The sequence below is a fragment of the Pipistrellus hanaki genome (assembly GCF_964339955.1).
Source record: "Pipistrellus hanaki genome assembly, chromosome: 2".
Lineage (NCBI taxonomy): Eukaryota > Metazoa > Chordata > Mammalia > Chiroptera > Vespertilionidae > Pipistrellus > Pipistrellus hanaki.
Genome location: NC_140504.1, coordinates 460,884 through 483,771, shown reverse-complemented (window position 1 = coordinate 483,771; position 22,888 = coordinate 460,884). Strand labels below are relative to the sequence as shown.

General features: G+C 51.0%; 1 protein-coding gene across 2 annotated transcripts; it reads right to left on the bottom strand.

Moving 5' to 3' along the window:
• Window positions 1-6,810: 6,810 nt before the first annotated feature.
• BACH1 (BTB domain and CNC homolog 1) lies at window positions 6,811-19,166 on the bottom strand (the record flags this gene model as incomplete). 2 transcript variants are annotated; one of them, XM_084873538.1, is made up of 4 exons in its annotated part: window positions 6,811-10,457; window positions 13,701-13,907; window positions 15,542-16,876; window positions 18,936-19,166. In XM_084873538.1, the coding sequence occupies 4 exons, from the start codon at window positions 19,164-19,166 to the stop codon at window positions 10,002-10,004; spliced, it is 2,229 nt and encodes a 742-aa protein (XP_084729664.1). In that variant the 3' UTR covers window positions 6,811-10,001. The 2 variants fall into 2 exon arrangements, with proteins under 2 accessions (XP_084729664.1, XP_084729665.1); XM_084873539.1 differs by having other exon boundaries at window positions 6,811-10,454.
• Window positions 19,167-22,888: the final 3,722 nt, after the last annotated feature.

Here is a 22,888-nt window from a genome sequence, read left to right as displayed (position 1 = left end):
TCATTCCAAAGGCTTTCCCCCCCACCCCCTCAAAAATAAAAATCGCCTGTGAAAATTCTCCAATCTGGAGATCCCATCTGGGACTCTCATCATCCAAGCAAACTCTCATCCTACCAGGGGCTAAGACGCATCTGGAGGGGACACAGTTCTGGTCAAAGCCCTGGGTCTGGGCAAACCCGGGGTCGGTCCATGAGAAACGCTTAGCATTCTGTCCTAAGACGGAAAGGCAGAGACCAGCCCTGAGGCTGCTGCACTTTCTCCTCACTCAGTCTCTCACCTGCTCCCCCAAAGATGCTCAAAGTCATCATTCATCTGAGATGCGCTTTTAAACCACAAGGTACCACCTCACACCTGTCAGAATGGCTGCCATCAACAAATCAACAACAACAACAAAAAGTGCTGGGAAGGATGTGGAGAAAGAGGAACTCTCCTGCACTGCTGGTGGGAATGCAGGCTGGTGCAGCCGCTGTGGAGAACGGTATGGAGTTTCCTCAAAATATTAAATATGGAACTCCCATTTGACCCAGTGATTGTAGGAATATAAACATCAATCAGAAAGGATATACACACCCCTATGTTCATAGCAGCACAGTTTATAACAGCTAAGATCTGGAAACAGCCCACGAGCCCATCAGCAGATGAGTGGATAGAAACGCTGTCTGGTAACTTCTTATCGCCCCCTGAGCCAATGACTCTCCCGCCCCCACCTTTAACACCAGGGCCAACAATCTCCTATCGATAAAAAACGAACAACAGGTAACCTTAGTTTGATGAGACTCAAAACTCATGATTTTACTACCACCTCGTGACCTTGCAAAAAACCATAATCCATTGTTTGCCTTTTTCCTTAAGGTTTGAAAAGTGAAAAATGACAAGAAACATTTCAGTTCCGTTGTTTGTGGGCAAAATCCTGGCAGGAAGTGTTGGACGGAGGCTGTGAAGGTCCTAGCATGGCGTGGGTGACATTTCAAAGAGAATTCTCATTTACTGGGAGCTTTAATGGCCTCTGTGAGTCTAGTTCTATCGAATGTTATTGTGTCCAAGTCCTATACAAGTTTGTTTTTTCTCAAAAATCAAAATGTTCCATCAAAAGTATGAAAGCAACTGAGGACAAATGCGCGCGGTCCAGGAAAACGTGCCTCCCGCTCAGATGCTCGAGGACTCCAGGAGATCCTCGTTACCACACCCCTCACCGACGACGCCCATCGGAGATTAATTCAGGTTATGCATCCGTTAGGGATGGCGAGGTCTGTTCGGGGAGGCGATAAAAAATTAACAACCATTTCTCACTCCACTGAAGGAAAAAAATCAGTTAAACCCTTTAACCTACATGATTGCAAAGACTTTGAAGCAAATTAATGCTATATCCCCTTGCCGTTAATTTGCAAGTATGTTCCACCTCTTGGGGGGTATGTTTATTTCACTGAATGAAACAGCCAGTGATCATTCGGAACTGCTTATAATCCAAAAGCAGCAATTTGGGAGTAAGGAAGCATCTGTGCAGAAGAGTAGGAAAAAGATCAGAGAATAATGTATAGGCGAAGACTTAGGATGAGGAGGAAAAGAAGGAACCAATTTGCTACGTCGCAGGGGAACTCTGGCTCAGCGGGTGACTTGCATTCGTTTGGAAATCACTGTTTACAGTCTTGAGCACACACGTCCCCACAGTCAAAGAGGTCATGGTTGGAACGAGCCTCGGAGATCATACAAGTCCAGCACTGCTCCTGCCCAGAGATTTAGTCGCCTCTGACATCACCTCTGCCGAGCTGGTAATGTTATGACTAGCGATTGCGTCTCCAGATTACATTGTAAATGAATGCATAGTAGGGCAGCAATGAACACATAGTGGGAGAGCACCTTTCCACTCCTGTAAGAAGCTGGAACAGAGTCAGCACCCAGTGCATGTTAGCTAGTATTAGGAATTGTTAAACCTTTAACGGAATATAAATTGTGTGGATGCACAACGTGTTTTCTAACAGATAAGAGCCCACACGGGACCTGTATCTCCAGTCCATCATGTCTCCAACTTGTTCTGTAGCCCATTCTCCACTCTTTCCCACTGTGTGTAACTGTTCAGCATTTGATACATCCTTTAAGCTAGTCTGAATTCTCTCCTGAACTGCAAAGGCTATAAAAGATGTAAAGCTGAACACCTTGCTTGGAAGAACATATAAGCTCTCACTAGGCTCTGTAAACCAGTTTTACTTTGATGCCTCTATTGAAACTTTACAAAGGGTGAGTTCCTTTCATTTAATCATCTTCATCATCATCATCATCATCACCACCACCACCATCATTGCCATCATCACCACCACCACCATCGCCATCATCACCACCACCATCATCACTATCACCATCACCACCACCATCACCATCACCATTATCATCATCTACATCATCACCACCACCACCATCATCATCACTACCATCACCACCTTCATCATCAACATAACCACCACCATCATCACTATCACCATCACATCATCACCATCATTTCACAGATGAAGACAGCAATGTCCAGGTAAGTAAAGGGCTTTGTCCAATACATTAAGCACAAGAAGAACCTGAGTCCCTTGGCTCCGAGCCCTGCCCTCTTCCTCTGCGTGCTGCCTGCCCTGCCTTGTTCTGTGCTGCACCACCCAATACTATCCCTTCTTCTGCATGAATTCCGTTAGCTTCGTAGAATTTATTTCTGGTGCACGAAATGAGATGAAATCCAAGGTATCACTAATTGTCCCAGTGTCCTGTATTGAACAGATGCCCTTTAACCTTTGTATGCCTTATCCACCACGTGCTGAAACACTCACGGGAAAGTTCACCTGCTCTGGTCCTTCTGAGGGGCCTGTGTCAGGCCGACACCACAGACGGTGTTCTCCCTACTTGACGTTCCAGCATAGAGCTCCTCCCCTCGTTCCCACGCCTCTTACCTTCGAAGGGGGGTCATCCTGGGCAGGGGCCACTTTTTGGACCAGGGAGGTGGAGAATGGCCTGGAAGAAAATTCCAGAGGCAGGGCTGGACTAACCAGAGAATCACCTGTGACCTGGAGGAGGAGGAGGAGGAGAAGGAGGAGGCAGAGGAGGAGGAGAGGAGGAGGAGGAGGAGGAGGCTGAGCGGGAGAGGTGATGGGCCTGTGACCAGGAGGAGGAGGAGGAGGAGGAGGAGGAGGAGGAGGAGGAGGAGGAGGAGGAAAAGGAGGAGGAGGAGGAGAAGGAGGAGGAGGAGGAGGAGGAGGAGGAGGAGGAGGAGGAGGAGGCTGAGCAGGAGAGGTGCTGGGCCTGTGACCTGGAGGAGGAGGAGGAGGAGGAGGAAAAGGAGGAGGAGGAGGAGAAGGAGGAGGAGGAGGAGGAGGAGGAGGAGGAGGAGGAGGCTGAGCAGGAGAGGTGCTGGGCCTGTGACCTGGAGGAGGAGGAGGAGGAGGAGGAGGAGGAGGAGGAGGAGGAGGAGGGGGAGAAGGACTAAAAGGAGGAAGAGTTGGAGAAGGAGGAGGTGGTGACCAGGAGCAGGACTGGAGCTGGGAGCCGGGACCCGTAGCCTCAGGTGACTGGCTCTAGTCCATGTGGTAAAGCAGCTGAGTATGAGGGGGTGGGGGCCTGGGATGAATTCTGAGATTGGGTTAAACCTTCCTCCTTGGGCTCCCTGATGTTTCATCTGGTGCCTGGACGCCCTTCATCAGAACTCAGAGGATCCTTCATCTCCAGTCTGAGACAGAAGAGGATTCCAGGCTCTGACCTGCCTCCTGCCGCCCTCACTCTCCCTGGTGCTGGTTACAGAGAACGGAGACCCTGGAGGATGGACATCCTGAAGAACAGAGATCCTGGAGAACGGAGACCCTGGAAGTGGTGAGAGAAACGTGGGGATGCAGGGGTGTCAGCAGAAGGAACGATGAGCATGCGGGGGGAGCGGGGGCAGACTGGGAATATTGGAGCAAGTTTCTGGGCTCAGGAGAGGTGCCTATGTGTGCTCAGCTGGGGGTCCCCACAGCCCAGCCGCCGGCTCAGAGCCCACCTGCTCGCATGCTCAGAGTGGTTTCCACATTTAGGGAGGACGGTGCTCGAAGAGAAAGGCACCTCCCGGGCTCCCTGTGCACAGAGCCTGCAGCACTGTCTCTGGAGGAGGACCTGGGCCCACCCTCTACCCTCCACCCTCCACCCTCCACCCTCCACCCTCCAGCCTCCACCCTCCACCCTCCGTGGGAGGAGACAGGATGGCCGAGTCGCATGTCGGGCAGCGGGAGGTGCTGGGCAGGAGCCCAGGTGGCCCTCGCACAGGTAACTGGGACTCACTTTCTCAGCAAACACACACCTGGGCCCCTGACCCTGCCCTCCGCCGGCTGCATCGCAGGAGACTGCCTGGCCTCGCCTGGAACCCTCGCCTGGAACCCTCAGGGCCCACAGGAACCCGCAGAGCCGGGGATGGGAAGACCTCACTGCTCCGGCTGGCCTGGCTGTGAACAGGGCGGCGGCCTCCCCAAGGCTGCTTCCTCCGCCTGAGCCGGTGGCACCTCCACCGGAGATGGTGCCCCACAGCCGTCACGCCACGCTGGTGGATCTGCTGTGAGACTCGTGGGTCGGAAACACGCTGGCCTCGTCCCCGGCGGCATCGGGGAGCGTCCTGCCTGAGGACAGGAGCCCGCCCCCGTCTGCGGTCTGGGTCTGTGGTCTGTTCCAGCTGCTCCTGACCAAGCCTGACACGCGGCCGGGCCGGTTGCCGGCGGGGCTGCGCTGCCATCCATGGGTGGAAGGGAAAATCACGCGCAGTGAGTTCTGACTAGGCCAGGACGTGAGCAGTTCCAGGAACAGAAGGAAATGACAAAATACGTCCCCAGTGCTGGGCCACGGACCTCCCCAGGCTGACGTCCTGAGAGCCCAGTGCTGACAGCAGCCCAAGCCCTGTGGCGCCACAGCAGTGGCGATCCGGATGGCACGGAGGCGAGGCCCGGTCGTTGGGAAGGGCGGGGACGCAGGGGCAGCGGGAGCCCATCCCCGAGGCCCTGCCTTGGTTCTTGGTGAGAAAACTTCTTGCCTTTAGGTTTCTGGCCGACGTGCCCATAGTTTTTGCTTCTTAAAACCGCGTTTGACTGTTTCCGGTTTCGGGGGCCCCTGTCCGGGATCCACGTGCTCCGGTGAAGGCGATGGAGCGAACGAGAGCTGGTCACCGGGGCGGACATGTCTGCAGGATGCTCACGGAGATCTAACACGCCCGGGGGTGGTCGCTCTGGATGCACAGCATCGACTCTGTGGTCAGCATGTTTCCCGTCAGTCCGGCAGTTCAAACCTGGAGAAGCGCCGGGAGGAGGGCGCACAGGCCGACGGCCGAGGCACTGTGAGGTCAGCGCACAAAGGCACGGAGAGCCACGCAGAACGAGGGCTGCCCTCAGCGATCCCAGCGCAGAGTCCAGGACAGGAGTCACCGGGTCCCTCAGAGGCCTTGGACGCTGCCCTGATGGCATCTCGGCGCGTCTGGAGTTTCTGAGGTTACCCCTCGGGGTGGAGGGGCCTCTCATGGGCAGGCCTGTCCAGAACAGCAGGGCCGTGCCGAGCGCTGCCACAGCCACGAGGACAGGCCTGGCTGAGGCGCTAGGGTTGAGGACCCAGTGTTTCCAGGGGAAGAGCATGAAGGGGACACCCCTCCCTCATCCAGCTTCCGGGTCTTTCATAAACCCCTGCCCCCGCCCCCCACGGCCCTAGGTTCTAGTCAGTCCATTGAAGGGGGAGGCCGACCGGCTGGCCCCAAGGGCTGGGACCTGCCCTCCAGGGGCACAAAGTCCCCTGGCCCCCCCCCCCCCCCCCCCCGCGGGGGCGCTGTCCCGGTTAAGCTGGACAACTGGCTGGGGTTCACCCATGTTTAGCAAACCCACTGGGCTCACCTGCACAGCCGCACCCTCCAAGGACCTCCTGCAATGTGTATGCCACGCCCCTTCTTTCTCAAAGGGCCCCAAACTCTAAGCAGGTGGGGTGCAGGGGCAGAGGGTGCGGGTGCTACTTCCTGGCCCCCTCGGAGACTGTGACACCCACCCCTCTCACTTCCGTCCTCAAAGCCCCTGCATCTGACCTCATGGTAACCATGGTGACCACAGGGTGGTCTCATGGGGCTGCCAGGCCCTTGGCCTCTCCCACTGTGACGCTGCCTTGGTGCCCACACAGGCCAGGCTGACTGGTGGCCCCTCTTCTGGCACGTGGCCCACACTGAGATCCCCAGCCTCTGACACTCCACTTCTCTCCTCCTCAGACGCAGCCGCACCCGGACTGGTCTCACAGCAGCTCCGCCCAGCAGCCTGCCCCAGGCGGGCCAGGTGAGGGTGTGGCATCTTGGGTGGTTGGTACTTTGCTGCGAGGGTTGCCGTGCACCTCAGACACCCGCCCCCCCTTCCCTCTGCCCTGTCCTATGTCCTGCCCCTGCTACTCTGGAGATTGCCAGACACTAGGATGTAAGAGCCCCCGCTGCTGAGTCACACTTCCTGGAGACGGAGAGGAGCACACCGGGGCGAGCAGGCTCTGGGCGGCCAGCCTGGTACAGGGCCTGGCTGGACGTAGCTGTCACCTGGGAGAGGTGCCTGAGCAGGTGACCTGTAAAACCAGAGACACAGCATCCCCTCAAAAAGCACCCCCCTCCACCCGAAGTCAGGGAGGGTGGCAGCCGTCCTGCCTTCACCCGTGTCTGGGAACAGGATTCGGGCACCATCATCAAATAGGAAGTCCTCCCTCAGCCAAGTACTTCCTGACCAAAGACTGAGATTGGTAAAGTCACCTCAGGGGTGGAAATGGAAATGGAATATACAACTCTGTTCAATTAGAAGCAATTTTAGGGAATTTTATTTAACTGTCAATTTATTGCCAACATCTAACATCTATCGTTTTGCTACATTTGGATAAGCACATTAGGGAAAAAATATAAATTAAATACTATGAAAGTTTTCTTTTAATGAAATATGACCTTAATTGGCTATGAATATATAAATTTAGTGGTTTTATTGCATTGTTAGAAAATTATATTAAGAAAGATACAAAAAAATCAATAGATGTTTATTTACAATTAGTATGCCATTACGGCTTTAAATTTTCATTTACCCAACAGGTTTCAAAGAATAGTTTATTACATGCCTTAATAAAACCCTTAAAATATTTACAAATTCAAAACAGATGTTTTATACGAAAACAAGTTCACCTGAGAATTCATTATAACATTGCTGTCTGGGTTTTTCCAAGTTGTGAATGGGGCTGAGTATCCACATGCAACCTGTATCGTCTACCACATCAGATATATTTAATTCCTGCCCAGCCAGCATGGCTCAGGGGTTGAACATCAATCTATGAACCAGGAGGTCACAGTTCGATTCCTGGTCAGGGTACATGCCCAGGTTGTGGGCTCCATCACCATAAGAGGTGTGCAGGAGGCAGACGTTCAATGATTCTCTCATCATTAATGTTTTTCTCTCTCTCTCTCTGAAATTAATAAATGTATATTTAAAATATATATATATTTAATTCCTTATTCAAAACTGGCAAAGCATTAAGCTACAGTAAATTATGTTAGGAAAGTTACAAATGGAGGACCAAGATTTATATCCATGTTTGCTCTGAGCATAACAATTTAACAAATCATTTGCTTTAGGTGAACTGAAATAACAAAATTTAAGATAATGTTATTTTGCTGGTTAGGCAATAGCTTTTTAAAAACCATCAAGCATTGAGAAAGCCGATTCATACACCAGGGGCCGGGGCCGTGTGACCATGCAGCCGACACGGAAAACCACCTTCCCGGCTTCTCCCGGAGACCCCGGTGCACAGTGCGCACACAGCCTGCACCCGCAGGAAAATCAACTTCAAAACACTTTTAGGAAAAACCTCTTTAGAAGTTAGCTTTAAAATACGTACAAGTGTGTAATCCTATGCAATCTGTAGAAAACTACAGCCAAAAGACAAAGATAAAATCGTTTTTATCTTCCTGTCCCTCTGTTACAACTTGGAAATCACAAGGTGTGAGGTAGTGTAGTTCCTTATCCCATGCTGGCTAGTAAAACAATGCTATGCTTTACAGTTGGCCAATAACCGGAGCATCATTACCATAAACCCTTAATGCTAAGCTGTTTATATGTAGAGCTCAATTTAAACCCAATGCCTTAAAAATCATATACAAACCCGGGAGACAACTAGGACTTATCATTAAAAGAGAGAGGAAGCTTTCAAAGCAGTTATTTACAGGGGCAATTAAGCAGGTCATGTGACACCTGCACCTGCACACACGCATACGCACACACTCACACACACATGAGCGCACACTGCTGACAGACAGCTGAGTGTCTGCTGAGGTAGGAAATCAAGGATTCCATTGGCTTGTATTTGATTTTACATTTGTAAACCATTTTTATATTATTTCGTATTTTGAAGTTGTAAGTATCAAACAGCTACACGGGGATGTCTGTGCCCACACACTTTATAGGTGGGGGTGCATTAGCACAGAGCTAGTCTCATTCTCCCTGACACATTCTTGAGTGTATTTGTGAAAGCCTCTAGACTGTAAGCAAGCCCAACTGGTTTTCTCACAACCACTAAGCCAACGAGAGACCATACGAACCTGGACACAGACTAGGAACGCCCCCTGCAGCCACCGCCCACCAGGAAGGGGCACATCCGGCCAGGAGTCCGAAGTCCTGTGGTCCCTGTGCTCTCAGCCAAGGCCGCCTCGCTTCAGGCTCGCTGTCCCGGGCGAGGGCTGTCCCATGGGAGCAGCACCCCCGGGCCCTTTGCGTGGTTCAGGACGCACTGTATGAAGCCTTGGGTGTCCGACTTGGTGAAGTGCTGTGTAACCCAAACACCCTCACTCACCCCTTCGTACCCTTTAAAACGGCGCTGCGAATGTTTGTGGCTGAGAACATGCTTTTCTAATGGTAGGAGGTCGAGAGTCTCGCTTTCCTTGTCAAACAAGCCTGTAAGAGCAGGCTGCTGAGACAGCGGCAGTGCTCCAGGAGCACTCAGAGGCGAAAGCTGCACTGAACAGGACGGGCCAAGGACGACTGAGAGGACCAGGACCACGGGCCTCAGGACACCCGATTCGGGAACAGAGCAGCAGGCACTCTGATTTCCTGTCACTCACACATGAAACAAGAACGAGTGTCACCCTGTTCCACAAACCTATGCGGTTGTTCTAGAGGCTTCTTTAAGCCTACAATAACACTTTCCACAAGTAAATGATAGGCTTTCACAACCAGATGAAGTGCCTGCCTCTCCTAGTCCTGCGGGCCGCCCTCTCCCCAGATGTCGGGCTGTGCTGTGGGGGGCAGGCAAGCCCTCAGGGTCCAGGGAGCCGAAGGCAACACTGCCTGAATCCAAGTCCCACTTCCCACAGAAGGACAGAGCATCAGGAGGCAGAGACCTTGAGGACCAGCAGGGTAAACTGAGAGGAGATGAGCCATGGCCCTTACCTGCTGCCATGACCACAGCCCCTAATGTCCACACAACAGAGGCAGAGCCTCTGCCTCGAGCCACCCGCCTGACCTGGCTGCCCAAGGCCCACGGGAGCTTAGGGTCACAGTGCAGGCCACCCACCCCTGGTTTTAGCAGGAGCTGCGGAGCCAAGCTCCAGGCTTCAGGTATCCCAAGCAGCTGCCCCACTGTGTGCAGCCCATCAGCTCCTGGGGCCAGGCTCTCTCAGCACACGCAGGCAAGGCAGGCTCCTGACTCCCCGGGCTCCTGACTCCCCTGCAGTTACACTGATGCTGGATGGGCTAGTCCACATTCTGGCATTTTGAATGAGGGGTAGAGTTGCTACTAACAGTTATTTTTTGAAACAGAATCAAAGTCTCACTGTGTGTTTGATGGGACTCTCTCTCTCCAGGAAGCGCCACCTCTGCATTTCTGTGGAGTCGAGGCATCAGGGGCCTCGAGGAGCCCTCTCGGCCACGGAGGGGAAACAGTCCTATTGGCAGAACAATGGCTGGATGAGGCTCAGGACACACCAGAGCTTCAGCAGGAGGCTCGGGGCTGGAAGGAGGAAGTGAAGCTCACTCGTCAGTAGTGCATTTGTCGGTCATCTGCTGGCAGAAGTCGGAGATGCCTGCACTCTGCCGGCTCTGCTCCGAGGGCCCCTCACACTCCGCGGCCACCCTGGGGCTGTGCCCAGACTCCTGGGCCGGCATACAGCCCGACCCATTGTCTTTCCTGCTGGAGAAGCAGGAGCTTTGGCCCCCAGCAGTCGGTGCAGCGGGAGGTCCCTCCGGTAAACTCAGAATTGGTGGGAACACAAGAGCACCATCAGAAGTACTTTTGTCCTTTTCAGAAATTAAAAACGAAAGTGGGCATTCTGAGGCCGAGTACTTGGCGAGTATCTGAATCTGTTCCTGGCTCAGAGCCGCCTCTTTACAGACTTGCTGGCAAAGTCCGGTCAGGTTCTGCTTGGTCTCACCCAGCGTCAACAGGATGTGGTCTCTCTCCCGCAGCAAGCTCTCCTTCTCACTCTGCTGTGGGCACAGAGAGAACGCAATGACTCAGGGGCATTAGCAGCCATTTGTGTCGGCAGTGTCTTCTCGTTAAACAAGGTCATGTGTTCCTTTCAATTCAACGAGAAAGGTGTTCAATACCTCAGGTCCACAATCCCTCATCCACACTCCTAGGCCTGACGCATCTTGGGATCAGGATTTTTCAGATTTAGGAAGATAATGTGGGTGCACATCTTCCCTCTGGTGGGATCTGGACAGCCACCCACTGTCAAACATCTCTACACTTCTAAATAAAACACAGTGAAATATCAAACAATGTGCAAAGTAGAGAAGAAAAGATTCTACATTGCCTGGTGTCGTTTGCATCAGTTTTTGGCCAAAGCAGTTATGACACTCTCACTGTTTTCTGGTCGGTTTTCCACTCTCTGGACTTGCAGATTGCAGAAGAACAGTGTGGACTTACATTTTAGACAGAAGGGAGCCAAAGGCAGCACAAGCACACTCATCGTAATGCCTGCGACTCGAATCACCGCCCGGTTCTATAGCAACTGGCATTTGAGCACTGACTCTGTGCCGAATATTGTGCACTCTCGGCTGTGAATGCCCACAGTCGGAAATCTAATGAGTGAAGAACTGGGGTGTGTGGGGGAGAGAGAAGGGAGGGTCTGTTTTGTCAACCATATTATTATTATTTGGAACTGTTCTCTCTCCAGGCAAGTCTTTACACAATGTTCTCTGGTTTGCTGGCTCCTGCAGCCTGTCCACCACCCCCTGCTGGCAGCATGCTTCCCCCTCGCTCGCTCCCTGCCTGCTGCCCCTACACCTGCTCTGACCCAGCGTAGAGGAAACACATGCTGGCAGAGGCCCAGGCTCCCTGTGGGATTAGACGGGGCTCTTGGTTTTCTGCTCACGGGCAGGTTCTGTCCAGCTGACGCTGTGGTTAACTGTAAGCTGGGTGATTTCAGGGATAATCCTCTAAATAGATTCTTTTCTGGAACAAAAAAAGCTATAAGCATAAAAGGAAAGCTGCTTTGTATAAAAATACTATTACTGTTTTAAATAAAAGTTTATCTAAAAAACTGTGTGTAAATCTAACTACAGTAATTAGTTTTTAAATATTTCACAGCAGCTAATATTTTGAAAAAAAATAAAGTACTAAATTTTTATATTGAAAAGTATCCTCCAATTTGTTCAGATTTTAATACAATTGTTCTGTTTGTTTCTGGGGAACCTACAAAGGTGGTACATGCTCCTGACTGGGAATCAACCCACAGACCCAAGCTAGTGCTCAAACCACTGAGCAAAACTGGCCAGGACCCAAATCTGTAACTTTTCTCCTGTGTTCCCATCCACTTTAATCACTCAGCAAAATCTCTCGCGTGCCTTCACTTGTAAAACATCTGGTTTCTCATTAACCTTTTTACAGTTGTGCCTCGTCTTTTTAAATAGTTATATGTCCTCCTCTTTTTGCACAGTTAAAGTATACACAGAATATGTAAACTTTTACTTTTCCACTTTCTTGAAGGTATATGAAAGCATGGTTTTTTTCTAAATTGTTTAATTGCTATTCATAGCTAGAATGTTCATGCTTGAAGATTGGCTACAAGCACAATGTTAAACTCTCACCAGTAATTAACAAACACCCAAAACTGAGCACAGAAGAAATGCTGTCTGCACAGTCCCAGCTTCTGCTGCTCAGACAATGTTCCTTCCAGCCACCACTAGGGGACAGAGACACCTGGGTGCAAGGGAATAATTTTCCAATTAACTTGTGTTTTGATGTTGGAACAGAAAATAAGATTCAACAAAGCAGGCATTCCTCACACACAGGGTCTCCTTAAATTTCAGAATGTTCCTTTCCTATCAGCATCTAACTTTTTTCCTTAGATAAAAAACCCAAGTGGGTTTGATTTGGTATCAACCAAAACAAAGTATTCAAGCCTACAGTGTATTTTAACTAACATTGAACCATTAAGAGTTCCAGATACATGGCACAAAACACTGAAGTGCCTCACAGCATCTTGCATCTTGCCTCAATCTAAGAATTATTAGGTAGGTGGTAAAACTACCTTTAATTTGTAAATCATTAAAAAGGCACCTAGAAATAGTTCTCAACTTGTAACATACTAAAAGCCCAGTGCACAAAATCAAACGGCTCCACCCACCCGCCCACCCACGCCAGTCTTTGGGTGTTGCAGCATTAGGGCCATAAGCCTTTTATAATCTTATCTAATAAAAGAGTAATACGTAAATTGACCATACCTCTGCTGCACCCACCAGCCACGCCCACCAGCCAATCTGAGCAGGTATGCAAATTAACCGCAACCAAGATGCCTTTAGCCTCAGAGAGCAGGAGGGAGGCTTGGATTTCTCTGGCAATGGAAGAAGCCAAGCTTTCCACCTGCCCTTCCCGGCCTAAGCCTCCACTCAAGGCTACAAAGTTTCAATTATAGAAGGTAAACAAATCCAAACAGAAATGGCAGCAGCCAAGGATCAAGCAGAAGACTTGGCTCTGCTCCAGGCTACAAAGTTTCTATTGTAGAAGGTAAATAAATTCCAGATACTAGGGCCTCTGCTTGGGTCACCAAGGGGCGTACCCAGCCTGCAAACCTCCATAGGCCCCTCGCCTACGCTGCCCCACACACTAAGGGAACCCCAACCCTGATCTGGAACACCCTTCAGGGCAAACCAGCTGGCCCCCACCCATGCACCAGGCCTCTATCCTATCTAATAAAAGAGTAATATGCAGATTGACCATCACTCCAACACATATGATGGCTGCCCCCATGTGGTCAAAGATCCTGCCCCCATGTGCACACAAGATGGTCAGCAGGCGAGGGCAGTTGGGAGGCACCAGGCCTGCAAGGGAGGGCAGTTGTGGGTGATCAATCCTGCAAGGGAGGGCAGTTAGGGGTGACCAGGCCAGCAGAGGAGGGAAGTTGGGGGCAAACAGGCCGGCAGGAGAGCAGTTAGACATCAATCAGGCTGGCATGGGAGTGGTTAGAGGGTGATCAGGAAGTCAGGCAGGCGAGCAGTTGGGAGACAGCAGTCCTAGATTATTTACATAAGTAAAGTAGTCTATAAACATCCTCTTTTTATTTCCATAATTGTCATAATTTCTTTTCTTGAAATGGTATGTGGTAAATGTTAAAGTTAATGTACACCTAAGCGTTCTAATCTCACTTAGGAATTAAAGTAGCTGCTTCCTCCACAATAAAGGAGAATGGGTGGATGTGGTGGGATTTAACTCTCTGGCATTCTCACCAGCTTCTCGATTTCCGATTCCAGGTTCTGTATGCAGTCGAGTTTCCTCTTGCGGCAGCGCTGGGCGGCGATCCTGTTCTTACTTCTCCTCCGGATGTCGTGGATACAGTCCAGCTGTTCTGGAGTCAGCTTGTGCATCCTCAGCAAGGACTGGAAGTCGTTCCGGGAGAGGGAAATGATCCGCTGTGCGTTAAATGGCAGTTTTACCTAGGACGTGAGGCAAGCATCAGTCACCACTGCCGTGCGAGCGCTCCCAGTCACACTCAGTCCTGGAGACAAAGGCACACACATCTTCACTTCCCAGAGGCCTTCTCTTGGACTTAGAAAACACACCTCTTTGCCCAGTTCCTGTGCAATGCCTTAGGACTGGTGATTTATCTGATGTTCCTAGCCTTCTTTAAAGAGGCTCAGAAGACAAATAAAATGAGAACCAGGTATTTTGTAAACAAATCAATTATGTCAACACAAATATTAATGTATGTAAAATGAAAAAACAATGTATTCTATTAGCACACGTTAATATCCACAGATATCTTTATGCCTCTTTCTATATTGTCTTTTTAATATATTTTTATATATATGAGAGAGGAAGGGGGAGGGAGAGAGAGAGACAGAAACATCAAGATGAGAACTGGTTGCCTCCTGCACACGCCCACTGGGGATGGAGCCTGCAACCCGGGCATGTGCTCTGACCGGGAATCGAACCCAGGGCTCCTGGTTCATGGGTTGAAGCTCAGCCCATGCTGGTCAGGCTCTAAAGTGCTTTTAATGTGTTTTTATCCAACCATCCCCTCTCCAAATATCTATTTTATTCTTTGATTTCTATTACTTTCTGGCTCTGTTTTAATACTAGTATATTAAGCGAGTATTTCTAAAACATTTCAAAGAATGTATTTTTCTGTCAGGAAATGACAGTTTCACATGACTCATTTTAAAAGCTATACATCTTACTTGCCAATGTAGGAATAATTAGAAAAATGTTGTACATATTTTAAATTCATTTTCAAGATACATAAATTTTTGGGGAAAAGTCCTAATAACAAAATTGTGTAACAACTTAATTATATTAATGACCAAAAATGCAAATAAAACATTGGTCAGTTCCTCTGGCAATCTACTTAGTTGTTACATATATGAAAAATTTTAAAAACTTCTTAAAAGTTTTATTTTTAACTTTCTTTTCACAGTTCCAAACACTGGATTTATAAATAGCATACAAAAATCTACAGATTTAACTCAGGCATCCTCTTATTTCTTAAGTTAAATCACTAATCTCCTCCTCCCAAAGCCCAGGAAAAGAAGAACCTCTTACACTCTCCCAAACCTGTCACCCAACACTATCCAACCACAGAAAAGGATAAAGAACTAAGAAGCCCTGAAATTATAGGCATCAGCAGTCACTTACCCACTACAGGTAGCCCTTCCTAAACCATTAGACATCATCAAGTTAATGCTGAAAGGCTAAGAGAAACAAGGAAAGAATGGCTATGAGAGTCATGTACTAGGAGAGGCAGGTCGCACTGGAGCCACGTCCCTACAACGGTCTCGCAGTCCTGCGAGGGATGGCCCAGGTGCAAGACCTGGGGCAGTTGATCGGACAGTCCTGCTGCCCGATCAGGAGTCACACACAGGGACCCAGCACCACTGCTCCCTCCTCGGGGACCTGGCATTTGAGGGAGCCTGTGGGCCTCCAGGCCATGGCTGGCAGAGCACCTGCTTGGTGCAGACCTCACGGTGTGGTTCCCCCAGCCAGCCCGTGCTCCCCCCGGTGGGGCGCCAGGCGCTGATAGTGAATGTCCGTCAGTGGGGGCAAAGCCTGATTGAAGACCCCGAGCCCTCACCTCACATTCCTGCTCTCGGGCTGAGCAGGGCTCACTGTCCCCTTCGGTGTCCGTCTCCGAGTCGTCCCCCAAGCTGATCACACAGGCGTATGGACAGGGTTCCTGCTGGGGCTCCGAGGCGTAGCCGTCAGCTCCCATCTCCAAGCTGCTCGCATGGCCTTCGGTGCTCAGAGTGCTTATGAAGGGGCAGCTAACAGAACTTAACGTTGCAAATGTCCTCTGGCCCGGCTCCGGGCTGTCGCTAATCCTGATTCCTAACCAGGGGCACTCGGACCGCTTCTGAGAGGGGCTCTGTTCTGCCCCATCTTTGGCCCCGGCAGGTGACAGCTGCACTTGGCAAGGAGCGTCTGTGCTGCAGATGTCACTCCAGAAGCCCTTGGCCAAGTGCTCGGCCACCTCCCGCTCCACACTGCTACGGCCACCAGGAGGGGGGCCGTCCTCTCCCCGGGGGCTGGAGTCCGGTTTCAAAAGTAAATCCTCGCTTCCAGCCAAGGCCTTCTCTTCTCCGACATCTGGGCCTGACAACGGCTTTTCGGTTAACACTGCTGTGGGCTGCATACCAGCCAAGTTCAAGTCGCCATACTGGTCATAGGTGTGCAGGAGGGACAGCGAGTAGAGGCCCGGCGGGTCCGCGGAGGAGTGCAGGAACGGCGCTGCTGTCTGCTCCAGCGGGCACTGGGAGGCAGGCTCCTCCGTGGTGTCCTCAGGCTCCGCTGCTGCGTTCCTTTCTTCACATTTTAAAACCGCCTGCAGGTCCGCATGGTCCTGGGCTCCTCCCGGGCACTCGCTGTCAGGCATCTCGCTGGGCGGAGCAGAAGTGTGACCTTCTTTGAACCCCGACTCCACAGCGCGGACTCTGTCCGTCCCAAACGCTTTCTGGAACTTTCTGTATTTGGGGCATAGAGATGGCAGGGCCAGAGCAGCCCCCTTGTCTGAGCACATGGACTCCCAAGTCTGACTGGCACTGTCTTGCAGGGGAGGTGACAGTTTTGTATTTCCTTGATATCCACGGAGTTTACATGGAGGAGTCTGAACATTTTTATTTTCCAAAAACTCCTCCACCTCATTAATTTCTAAATCCTTCTGGTCCAAAAGCGGAAACTGGAGGCCTGTTTTCTGACAGTGGGAGGAGAAGCAGGTCTTTCGTGGGCATTCTTGCTGGCTGGCAGTGGAGTCCGAGGACTTGAATCTGAGAAACTGAAAGCAGGACTCCTCAATGTCGTGGACGCCTAAGAACTCCACACACCTGCACACTTCGTCCACGTTGTCCTGACTCAGGAGCAGCTTAGCCGTGTAGGCAAACTGAAGTAAAGGCTCAAACCCCTTCACTGTCACCTGTTAACGTACAAAATGAAAACAAGTGCATTACTCGACGGCTGTCTGGTTAATAATACAAGAGCAGACGGGACTAGAGATGAGTGCCTTACCTGTGGCGAAGATAAGCAGGTGCTTTAACTGGTAAGACAACTATTCCCGTGAAGCAAAAGCTGAGGGGTTACGCTGTCACACACACCTCTTCAGGGACCACACCCTGCTCAGAGTCCACTCTGACTTACACATGTACCACAATGCACTCTCAGGGGAAAGAAAGAGAAACAGCACCACACTTTCTCCAAATGGGCTGCAATAAAAGTGACGTCAGCAGGAGGAGCTTGACACAGGCGGTCAACCCGGTGTCTACGCCAGCCCACGGCAGTCATATGCGAACAACTCCAGCTGCTGTCAGCCACGGGGGGAGCAGTTTACAGGTGAGGAGCAACGCAGCTAAAGGACTTCCAGGGGTTCTGATCCAGGGCAAATGCACAATAAACGGTAACTATTACCTTTGTCTCATTCCAAAAACTTTTAATAAAATTTTTAAAGATTCAGATTTTAAAAGTGAACAAACTGAAGTTCTAAAAATCATGCAAAGATCCACAGGCTACCGGCTACACAAGCTTTAAGCAGAAACGTGCACATCTGCACTGAACCTGCCCCTACACGGAAAGGACTAGGTGAAGTGCAGGGAAAGCCTCGTTCTGGGTACAGACAGAACGGGTTCTTCAACACCGAGTCTCACAAACACTCTGAGCTGCGAGTGCTGCACTAGCTTCCAGAGGGCTGGAAACAAAAGCAGCTCTCCCCTCGGACACACGGAGGGGCAGGGCACTCACACTGGCCAGCATGGGAATGAAGCAGCCCAGGGCTTCCTGTAAAGCTGGAACACACCCCCATCAAGCCTGGCAACTGGATCCTGCCCTCTGTCCCCGAGAAATGACCTGGACACAAATGTCCACGGCAGCGTCATTTGTACTAGCCAAAATCTGGAATGAGCCTAATTTCCTTTAATGGGTGAACAGTGAAATAAAGACTGGTACATCCATGCTGTGGACTTCTACTCAGCAATCAAAAAGTACTATTGATATATGCAACCTGGATGAATCTCGAGGAAATTACGTGGGAAAAAGCCAATTCTAAAAGGTCACATTCTGTGTTATCCCAATTACATGACATTTTTAAAATGACAAAACTTTAGAAAGGAGGGCAGATTAGTAGTTGCCAGGGGTTAGGGATGGAAGTGCGATTACCAATGGTTCCTTGGGTGTGTGAACCACTCAGTATCTGACTGTGGTGGACACATGAACTGCGCAGAACTTCCCACACACACACACACACACTTGGTGCAAGTAAAACCAAAAACTCAGTAAGATGATGGGTTGTACTCATGTCAATATCCTGGTGATTATATTCTACAATAATTTTGCAAAATGATTATTGGAGGAAACTGGGCAAAGGAGGTCAGGGCACATGCCTGGGGCTGTGGACTCGATCCCCAGTAGGGGGCATGCATTAGGCAGCCGACCAATGATTCTCTCTCATGCTGACGTTTCTCTTTCTCTCCCTAACCCTGCCTAACTCTGAAATCAACACAAACATATTTTAAAAGTTAAAATTAAAAATAACAGCCCTAACTGCTTTGGCTCAGTGGATAGAGCATTGGCCTGTGGACTGAAGGGTCCCAGGTTGGATTCCAATCGAGGGCATGTACCTTGGTTGCGGGCACATCCCCAGTGGTAGGTATGCAGGAGGCAGCTGATCAGTGTTTCTCTCTCATCAATGTTTCTAACTCTCTATCCCTCTACCTTCCTCTCTATAAAAATAAATAAATAAATAAATAAATTTTAAAATAAATAACATACATTATTCATCTGCTCAATAAATATTTTTAACTAACATCCAAAATTAATAACTTAACATGTAAAATGTCAATTTTGTGGAAAAGGTTAAAGAGCCGTACTGTTGCAGAACCTCAGAACTGTGCCTGAGCCTGGAGACAAGACGGTTCTGGCTTTAAGCAGCGAAGCATAGGAGACTGAACAGGTTCCGTGAGTTAAACCCCGGGCGGACCGCTCACCTCTTCCGGGAGAGAAATGCTGCGCTCCGGCTCGGCCTGGCCCAGGACCCTCGCGTGGAAGTAAGTGCTGCAGGCGGCCAGCACGGCGCGGTGGGCGCGGAACGGCCGCCCCTCCACGAGGACGGTGACATCACACAGCTCATCCTTCCGGCGCTGGTCGTCGAGGCTGAGCAGGACGTTGGCGCTGTGCACCGAGGACTCATAGGCAAACACCGCGCTCTCCTGAGACATCCTGAGTTGCGAGTGGGGCTGGGACGTGCCGTGAAAGCATTCTCCCCCGTGTCCGAGCTGAGAGACACGGCGGGCAAGGTGTCACCTGACCAAAATGAACAGGAAGGCCTCAGGGGCCTAGAAGCCTTACCCACCCCCTCACTGAAGCCAGGGTTGGGAGCACTTCTCTAACCAACGTCAGGACAAGGTCTCGGTGGGGAGGAAGGGTTCCACGGGGCTCTGACAGGGAGGCCTTTCGTACTGAGAAACCACGACCAAGAGCAGGCGGCCAGGACATTGGGGGGGGTACCCATTCCTGTTGCTCTAAGACGTGACGAGGCGTGTGGGTCCCCAGGGGGTACGACTGGGGCACTGTGCCCCACGCTCTCCAGGCCCCATCCCCACCTGACAGCTGGCAGGAGGGCATGGTGCTTCCTAACAAGGAGCACAGCCCACAAAAGGTCACGTTCCTCCAACAGGAGGAGGAAACGACCTCTTTGAGAACAAGACACAGCGCAGGCCGCAAGCACAGCCCCCTCCTCGCTGGAACACAGGTCACATGCACAGAGGCTCCTGGTTCTCTCAAAACGTTAGGACAAGTTATCAACAGTGCGTATTTTTAAGATCTAAAAAACTAACACATAGCAGCCTCCATACATTCTTATCACATACAACCACCTGCAAAGAAGGTAGCCAATCCACGTGTATCTGTGTCTCAGACACATATTACCGTCCTCACGTAAGACCTTTCCAAGCACCAGAGCTGAAAGCAGGAGGGGACTCGCCCTCGTGTTTCCTTCCAGACCCCAATGCCGTGGTGAGCACCCCCCACTTGTGCACCCCCATGGTGTGTGCTCCTCCCACGGCGTGTGATCACATGACGGCAGCTGAGAACCAACTCGGGAAGCGCTCCTGTGACCTGGGCCCTTGTCCCCTGACACTTGACTCACTGCCTAAAGCCTGAAGGCCCCCAAATGCTGAGCAACGGAGGAAATGCTCCTGCCTCAGATTCCTCTCCTCCACACAGATGAAGAGACAGGACCGCAGCGTTCAGACAGACCAAGCAGACCAGGCATCCACCTCCAAGACTCAGACACGGATGCTCCTCAGACTCTGTCCTACTTCTACGCTTGCTTCAAAGTGCTCCGTGTGGCTGAATTGCGAGTTCCTCAGCAGCAGTCCATGACAACAACAGCTCAAACTGTGCTCAAGCTCCACCCGACGTGAGGGACCCCACAGGAAATCAGAGCAACTCCAGAATTACTCCCCCAGAACTGCCTGACTTCGGGGTGTGCCCATAGCAAACAGTCAGTTCCCCTTGCCAATTGGTCTTCATACTTCAGTTGACAACAAGGAATCCGTGTTGGGAAGAGCAGGGCAGAACCGTCGGTCAAGGACATCACACACCTGCATGTGTGGCTCCACAGACAGTGCCTCCACCTTCTCCAGATGGCCACCTCCCAGCCAAGCAGGGCTGGACAGCTGACCCTCCAGCCACTGTGTCCCCACACCAGTCCCAGCCTGTGCTCTTTGTCTGCCTTGCAACCTCCTAACACTATCGTAGCCTTACTTTTCTGTTGGGCCTTCACCCTGCAGCCCACCATTCCCAGACCCTCACCCCAACACTACTTGCAAGGCCCACTGCTACTGGGTGGCTCAACCACCTGCTTAGGCAGTTTGGGGTGACGGCTCACCTCACAAGACAGAGCCAGCTCACAGATCTGCTGTAAGGTGCAGATGTGGGTGACATGCACCCATCAGCTACCGCTGAGAGCAGCTCGAGAACCAGGCGGTGAAACAGCCCAGAGGCCTGCACTGCGCACACACACACACCTGGACCCATCTTCTCCCACCAGAGAGCAGGGCGAGTCCTAACACCCCCCACACGGGGCCCTGCGCAATCTCACACTGAGACCGCACACCGGCCTCACCCTGAGACCCACTCCCCTCATGAGCACTGCCACCACTCCGCCGGCTCTCGGCTACACCACTGCTGCTTGCTTTCCAGAGGGCTTACAAGCTCGCACATGCGCATGCACAGCTGTACAAACCAGAAGTGAACCCAAGTTTCGCATGCCAGTACTTTACCTTTACCAGTCCCAAGTACTCTAACTTGTGTTGTATAAAAATTTCCAGTGTGACCCTCTCAGAGTCAAGAACCACTGGCAGAACCATCTCCTCTTGCCCTGAAAGCGCATGCCCAGGGCTCACAGCACGGGGTCTGGAACCCCACGCTGTCTGGGCTCAAGTCCCAGCTCGGCCACTGCCTGACACATGGCCTGGCCAGCTGCTGACCCTCAGGGGTCTTGCTTTCTCCCCTGTGAGGCGCAGATAGCAGCAGCACCCCGGGGCTGTCACGAGTTTCCCTGAGACGAGAGTAAAAGGGTTTGGCACACTGCCTCGCCCACAGCGAACAAATAATAAATATTAGCTGCTCTTCAAGCAACCGCAGCTTCTCTCCCCTCAAGCCCTCCGATCCTCTCGTTTCTTCTCGCACAGCAATGTCCTCCTCCCTTCCTGAAAATCCCGTGGTGCCTTCCAAGTGTCTGGTGACCGATTTTAAAGCCTCAGTGTGACCTGCATGGTCAGACTTCCTGCCTATCTACCCACCGTCTTCTCAAGCCCGACTCCCTCTCCTGCTCTTCCCCGGCCTCCCCGTTCGTCCTGCCCACAGGCACACCTCTTCCCTCCCCGGCCGCTGCTGCACTTGCTCCCTGGACCTCTGCTCTTCACTGGCCACCTCCTCCACCTCCTCACCGTTTAGGTCTCAGCTAAAATGTCAAAACCTGGCCAGACTTGTTTTCTGCCCTCAAGCATATAACACAGGACCTTGTCCAATGCAGGCACTTGCTTCTGAATGAATGACTTGATTTTCTAATACAAACCCAAAACCTCGATCATCAACTTCTTCTTCCAAACACAGCAGAGCCTATGGCCATGCATACGCCCTGAGACGGGACTCAGAGGAATACCCTTGATGGCTTGTCCAGAGCCAGGAGGAGTGGAAGAGCCCTCTCTCATCGCTCTGGGAGCTAGAAATACACCTGCAAGACAACAGCCAAAGAAGAGCAAGGCTGGGCAGCTCTGAGCACAGCCACCTCACTGACCTGTAGGAAGGAGGCCCCTCAGCCCCGGCCTCACTGCGTGGAGCACAACAGGAAGTTCAGAAAATCAACTGCCCTCATTCTGAACGCCTCCTAAGTGGTCAGTAGCCCATTTTCGCCCAGCAGTGTAACTAAGCAATGACTAAATCAGGTAAGAATGGCACACATCACTCTGATATCATAGAATCATCTTCTAGTATTTCTCAAACCTAAAAAGATTTAACACCTCCCAAGGAATCTTCCAAAACTAAAATTCTGTTAATGTATTAATACCAAATTTAGATTCCTAATGTTACACAGGACTTTTTCTATATATACTACAGTTAAAGTTCAAAATAAAGGTTTGCTGACCTTAGCAAATTGCTGACTCACCCGGTAATGCTGACGAAGGATGAGCAGACATTTCACACTTCCTGTACCTCCATTTGGAAATAACTTCTGCTCTCTGCTCAACACATACAATATGATTTTTAAAACAGTGACCACTTGTTTTTCTTTCAAAATCATAAAGAAAATGAAAAATGGTCTATGGCTTTATCACATTTTAATACAAGTAACTTTACGGATAATTTACTTTTAAAAGCTTTTAAGCACCTCAGGTAACTGCCGGATCATGAAGCCAGGCCTGCCTGCTATGAA